The sequence below is a fragment of the Austrofundulus limnaeus genome, unplaced genomic scaffold (genome assembly GCF_001266775.1).
Source record: "Austrofundulus limnaeus strain Quisiro unplaced genomic scaffold, Austrofundulus_limnaeus-1.0 Scaffold153, whole genome shotgun sequence".
In the NCBI taxonomy this organism is placed as follows: domain Eukaryota; kingdom Metazoa; phylum Chordata; class Actinopteri; order Cyprinodontiformes; family Rivulidae; genus Austrofundulus; species Austrofundulus limnaeus.
In genome coordinates, this window is record NW_013952555.1 from 228,676 (window position 1) to 235,559 (window position 6,884).

At 38.9% G+C, this 6,884-nt stretch overlaps 2 protein-coding genes across 2 annotated transcripts in view; both read right to left on the minus strand.

Moving 5' to 3' along the window:
- The window catches only part of ahcy (adenosylhomocysteinase), a 10,828-nt gene extending 6,306 nt beyond the window's left edge, over positions 1-4,522 (minus strand). The window contains exons 1-4 of the mRNA XM_014016747.1: positions 4,414-4,522; positions 2,488-2,678; positions 1,182-1,257; positions 777-929 (exon numbers count right to left, since the gene is read on the minus strand). Coding sequence (XP_013872201.1) covers positions 777-929; positions 1,182-1,257; positions 2,488-2,678; positions 4,414-4,441 — 448 coding nt within the window. The 5' untranslated portion in view covers positions 4,442-4,522. The remainder of the gene's footprint in view (positions 1-776; positions 930-1,181; positions 1,258-2,487; positions 2,679-4,413) is intronic.
- Positions 4,523-5,629: 1,107 nt separating this feature from the next.
- Positions 5,630-6,884, minus strand: part of chmp4ba (charged multivesicular body protein 4Ba) — a 5,642-nt gene continuing 4,387 nt past the window's right edge. The window contains exon 5 of the mRNA XM_014016748.1: positions 5,630-6,368. Within this exon, the coding sequence (XP_013872202.1) occupies positions 6,304-6,368 (65 nt within the window). The 3' untranslated portion in view covers positions 5,630-6,303. The remainder of the gene's footprint in view (positions 6,369-6,884) is intronic.

The following is a 6,884-nucleotide window of genomic DNA, read 5'->3' on the forward strand; positions in this document are numbered from 1 at the left end:
GCTGCAGAAGGCTGAGTGTTGGTGGTGATAATGACTCTGAGTCCTCTATGGGTGGGAGAGGCTCAGTGCAGACCACCACCTGGTTGTCTCTGCCACCTTCTGACACAGCTTCAGCACCCAGCTGAGCTGCAACGCCTCAGGGGCATTCAGACTAGAGTTTGTATTGTGTGTGATTAATCGTCAGAAAACCATTAATCGATTATTTTTTGGCATTTGACGATTAATACGATTAATGCCACCAGGCAGAGTCCGCTCTGTGCTTCTGTCTGCTTCAAATATGACAAACGTTTAAAAACAAATCTGTATGATCCTGTTTCTGATGTAAACATAGGATCAGAGCAACTTTTTAAACTCATCTCTTACATTATGTTTTTCCAAGCTGTTAAAGGTGGCGCGATCCTGGTTGTTCACCTGTTCTGTGTTTTGTCATGTTTTTTTCTTGAATGGGTGATCTGAACTGCACTTTCGTTCTACACTGCATCCCTGACGTTATATTTGAATGACAATAAAGAGAATGTGAACTTCATATTTTGTTTTGACTCCTGCCACAACTTCAGCAGAAGCACTGAGCTCTGCTGCACTTGTGACCTGCAACAGCATTTATTTCTTGTGATTATTTGCGTTTGAGTTAAATTATATAAAAGAAGCTTTGTGTACTGGTGAGTAAATCTGAACTGTAGCCTGCAGAACAAGTCAAAACCAAGTCTAATTAAAACAGCAGCTGGGACTCGGACACCAACTCCAAGCGAGCGTGTCCGTGCTTGTAGCAAACTAACCTGCCAGCAGTTTGGGGTACTTCTGGTGGACCAGGTTGGTGAGGTCTCCTCCATCATCCAGGATCATGTTGAGGGGCTGACCGTCTTTGAAGTATATGGTCTGTTCGATGCACCACACGTACTCCTCGTCCGTCTCACCCTTCCACGCGTACACTACAAAAACACGGTCTCTTTATTTTCTGACCTGCGTGAACTTGTTTCATCGTGCATGAATGCGCTGATCTTTCACCGTATTTCAGGTTTGAGGGCGTCAGCGTAAACATGACAACTGTTATGGTTTTTGTTGTCAAAGCTTGAACTTAAATTTTTTTTATCGCATTGCCTCCCTCTGTTATCAAATCAAATTAAATCATACAGTCCCTAAAGTTTCCTGCAGCCACTCCAGGCATCGTGGTGTGCCGTTACCTGGAACGCCTGTTTTGGCGATGGCGGCAGCGGCGTGATCCTGAGTGGAGAAGATGTTACAACTCGACCACTGAACCTGAAAAAAAAGAAGAGAAAACACACATGAGCAAAGACAGACAAACTTATGCAACAACCTTTGTTTGTTTAGCTTTTAGAGACACTTTATTCTGAAAAGCTAACCAGTCAGTTGATGAATCTCTCCTGTAACCTGATTTATAAACCTAAAATGTTAATAATAAACAGACTTTCTGCTGTAATATAATATATAGCTTAAAAAGTATCTAAAAATAAGTAAAAAAAGAAGATAAACTAAAAAAATTATTAAAAGAAAAACATCTAAATATGACATTAAAATAACATTATGTTCTCTAAATCTTTGCAAAAACCTCTTTCATTCAGTTATCTGTATTATTCCACAGGCCAAAAGCTTTCAGTTAGGCAGATTACATCATTTAGATTGACTTTGGTGAAAACAATGATGAAACTTTTTAAACTCGGGAAACTATTTCATCAAAGCTGTGTGGATGTAGTAAAGTGGGTTTATTTTTGTTCAACTTGAACAAAGCGAAGGACATCAGTTGACCAATGTACAGTTAATATTTAGAGGGAAAACAGACAACTGAATGTTTGTTCTGAGTAACTTTTACTGACTCTTATAAAATGTTATTTAAAATGCATTAAAATGATTTTTACAGCAGTGATAATAATCTGGGTTTGTTTCTGAATGCTGCAGCTTTAATAAACTTTAAAAGTGGACATCTGATGGTCCTCTGGTTCTGGTCTGTTTCCTCTCAATAACACGAGTAACTCAATCATCCAGGCTAAATTTCATTTAAGCCTGAATAAACAACAATAGAAAGCAGTAAAAGCAGCCAAGGGGGAAAGGGGGAACTAACAAATCGGGCTGCTGTTGGATTTAAGAGGTTTCTACAGGATCAGACCAGTCCTGGTCAGACAGATTAAACCAGTACGATAAGAGAAAACATGTTGGCGATAAGAAAAAAAAAACACGTTGGCCTTGAGAAACTTAAAAAAAAAAAAAACACTTTCAGCTTGTGTCAATACAAAGATCAATAAATATGTCCCTTTAGAGCGTGTGTGTGACAGAGGACGATGGAGGTGAAAAGATGGAGAAAACTTTACCATTTTATGAAAGAGATCATTTGTTTTTCTTGCATTTATTGCTACAAAATAACAAGCAAGTGAACATATTTGTCTTTTGGTTCCTCCTTTAACATTTTAACTCCCTGTGAACATGGTTTAACTACAACCCAATCAATAGCATCAAGGAGCAGGTAAACGTCACCTCAGCTCCCAGGGCCGTGAGGGTTTCGATGAGCACGGCGGTCTGCAGGGTCATGTGCAGACACCCGGCGATGCGGGCTCCCTTCAGAGGCTTGGTCTGACCGTACAGCTCCCTCATCTTCATCAGGCCGGGCATTTCGTTCTCGGCGATGTCGATGGCCTTACGCCCCCATTCAGCCAGGCTGATGTCGGCTGCAAGAGCGAGAAGAGAGGCGATGGAGAACAAGCTCAAAAACAACAAGCACCCTACAGAACATCGCCTCCTGATCTGTCTTACAGTGGGAAAATGATCTGAACCACAGCTGTGACAACAGGTTGCACTGGCAGACAGACATCTACACAGTGAGTCTTTTCAGTTCCACAGCAGCTGTTGCACAGGTTGTGTGTGTGTGTGTGTGTGTGTGCTGTTCAGCCAACAAGATTCAACATCGTTTTCTTCTTTATGTTCCTTAATATAATGGTGCACTCTCTAAAACATGAGCTTGCACAAAAACGCACGTTAAAACTTAAAGAACAAGCACAGTTAATCTCTTACAGTCCTTGGGACACAGGTTAGACTTTGCCCGCGCCAATCTGTCAAGCATATGCAGATTTTATCTTCTGCTAAACTGCTACAGAAAAACTACGTTCTTAAATATAGATACATTTGTCAACAGCATTTCTTGTTTACCATTCATTACACATTTTAGCTGTTTTTCTATTTTTTTGGCACATTCAAAAAACACTTGTTTTTACTTTTACTAAGTATTTATATATCATAAAAAACATAATTTGACACATTTAGTTAACAAATAAAATGTAGCAGAAAAAAGAAAAAATCTTATTAATATCTGCCACTTTTTTCCCAAAAATAAAAAATTCAAACAATAATAATCTTCAAATAACAAAACATAACAGAAACTTCAACTCAGTCCTTATGAATGCACATTATACTATATTATTCATATACCATTCTCTTAAAACAAATTTATCGAGCCAGCATTTTTATAATCACTTTCCAGATTATTCCAGTCTTATTCCTTGGACTAAAGTTCAATCCTTCAAATTTGTTCAAATATTGAGCCTTAAGATTATAATTACTTACTCTTTTAACACAATTTAATTAGATTTTTAAAAGTAATGAATTGTTGAGCTTTATACATGACCTGCAAAATATTATGATCAACCAATTCATAAAATGTCAATAATTTCAATTGATAAAATAATATATTTGATGGGTGACTGTAATGTTTACTGGTGATAATTCTTACGCCTGTTTTCTGTAAAACACAGATGGGATTTGTAATTGTTTTATATTCATATAAATTGCAGGATTTGTGAGAAAAACTTCAAATCAAAAGCATTCAACTGTCTGAAACACCACGTGTAGTTCCAGCCTGTGTAGCTACAGTCAGCACAACATCTGCCTGTTCCTGTCATTCAGCCTGGCCGAGGCGCGGGGCATCATGGGAAGTTGAGTTTATAAACAGAGCGCTGAGCTTACTGCCTCCGCTAACGCACTACATTACCCAGCGAGTTTCAGGAGATAAAACTCATGCTCGGCGCGATTACGGTGGTTAAATATATTTATATATTCATTTTCAGAACTGAGTCAAAGTCCAAAACCTGCGAAGATTAAAACTAAAAGACGCGGATTTTAACACAATAAGCTAACAACTAAGCTACTAAGAAGTAAATGTTATCAAATGTAGCTAACATGCTAGTAGCAATTTCAAGTTAGCGGCACCGCGGTCCGACAAGGAACATATAATAATAATGATGACGATAATGATAAAATACAACAAAATGATCATGAAAATGATTCTATATTAAAAATAGCTTGAGGCTAATTCGGTCTGCTGCGCGAGCAGCTAACAAGCTGCACACCAGATTAGCTAACAAACCAACACGAAGGAAGCTATGGCCCAATAAAAACATTTTCACTAACCAACTTTGTAGGTAAGTTTCTCAGACATTGTTGTATTTTGGTGTTTCGTTCCGTGGAGCTCGACTGTGGCTGCAGCCTGGCCGACGAGCAGAGGCAGAGAGGGAGGAACCGAATCATGACGGCTCGGTTTTTACCGTCGACGCTCCATTCAGCCGAGGTTCCGCGAGGGGGCGGGGCGAACGAGAATTCGTTCTGGATTTCTATTGGCTGTCGTTGCAGCTCCCGCCCCCGAAAACAAACGGTGTGATTGGATAACGCTCGAACCGATTAGCCAATCAGCAGTTGGGTTTTTCCGGACTTTTTCCTGTTCTGCAAACTGGTATTAATCTGTAACAGAAGACTTTATAAACTACTACAGTTCATCACTTCCAAAAGGGAACGCAACAACACATATAAAGCAATGAATTTTTGCAACTCCTTTAGAGAATCTAATTAAATTTAAATACAAATTGAAAGCTATAATCATTTGCAGCTTCATTCAGGTATTTTTCACATGCTGGAACAGGACTTGACCAGAGCTCCTGACTGAGTAACACTATGCTATAGCTAATTTAGGAACATGTTTCTACTGAAGTGACACCTTGGAATCTCAAGTCTTGTAATTTGGTAAACAAGAAGTAACCATATATACAACTTAAAATGTTCTCGTTTTAATTCTCCTTATTGTGTTGTATTAAAAATATGCAAACAAATCTAATAGTAAGTAAAACAGAGTCAGACAGAACATGGCCAGTGCTCACTCTGAGAACAATATAGGACTGATTTGAGGAAAGGAGGAGCAGACAGATCTCATCTTTAAAGAAGCGTACCAACTGGTTTACTGAGAATGCACCTACAGCTCGGCACGCTAACGCTTGTTCTGTCTATTCTGACTATTAAAGCTAACAACTGGCAGAATATCAGCTTAAAGCAATCATTTTAATCAAGCTAATTTAAAGGGTTGATTTTGAAGTATGAAATCAAACAAAGTTACCCCGTGCCACATCAGATGGAGCGGTTTTAAAGAGTTTACTCCAGTGGTTTTCCAGATACAGATTCTAAAATGCAGGTCTGCACTCAATGTAAACAAACGATTAGTTGAATCTGTGCAAAATGAAATTTTCTAATATTTCTCTTTAACCAATAACATCCAGAGGTCGGCCTGGAGGAGGAGCAGGAAAGTTTTAAGGGAAATTTTAGGAAAAAAATACGATAGAAAACGGAATCATACTCTGGATTTCCCTAAAAAAAAGTCTTCTTTATTATTATAATTTTTATTATTTTATCAATGCAAAGAGTAGCAACAGTACCAAGTCCTTGTTTTGTAATTTGACAGTGACATTCCAGTAAGTCTTACATTTATTTATTTATATTTATTTTTTGCTGCTTATGAGGTTTAGCAGGTTTTTGTCATTTTTAAAGAACATATATATGTATATAAACACAGGAAGCATAAAAATGGCTGTCATGTTGTCTTTCTTCTGCACATATCTGTTGATTCTTCACATTCTCCCAGAGACAAGTCCCATCCTGTCCTTCCACACACCCTCTCCTGGCAGTATGCACCTAAGTGCTAATTCTTGCTCTCTTTCTTTGACACAGATGAGAACCACAGGCTGTTTGGAGAGAAACTTTCTCGCTCTTCGCCTTTAAGTAAAAAGAAGAGTGCCCAGCGGAGGCAAAAAGTTTCATTCTGCGCCGTTCAGCAGAGGAGAAAAGCCTGGGTTTGCATCATCTGAGTCTGCAAACGTGTGCTTACTAGAGGTTTGGCGTATGGTTGGATGTAAGGGTGGAGGTTTTCAGACAGAGCAGCATGCCAGCAGCCATATCAGAGTCCCTGCTGGAACCAGCATGGTGGCAGAAAGACAGACAGGAAGGGGCAAGACAGCTGGCTAGCAGGGGCAAGCTAGCTTAGTTAGCTGCCCAGGCTTCGAGGTCTGCCATGTCGTCTTCGTCCTCCTCCACCTTCTTCTTGGCTTTAAAAGAAAACAAGACATTAGATTTCACATGAAACAAAACCAACGGTGAGTGCTCTGTAGCAGAGATTCTTAACCCGTGGGCCGCGAGCACCATCTTGAGGGCCTCAGAGGAACATTAGTTTTTAATTTTGGGCCGCATTGATTTTTAATAGGGTGCAATACACTTTATCACCACTAGTAGCGGTAGTGCAGCACTCAGATGTTTAACAACTGTTTTAATACGTAGAAGAAGAACCTTTAGAAACCTGCCGAGAATGGAAATGTATTTTAAATGAAAAGTAGACGTCAAAAATGAAGGCAACCCGTTAAAAAAGGCCAAAGTTTGTCACTAATATGAAGAGCAGCTTCTGGTTCTACCATGCAAAAGTTTAAAAGTTCAAACAGTAACAAATACATTTGCAGATACAACTATATTTTAATTTGCACTTTATCAAATAAACTTTTGTTGTTTATTTTTAAACATTTTGAATGTATTTTAAAGAAACTTTAAACTAGTCAAAAAGCTGTTGTTAC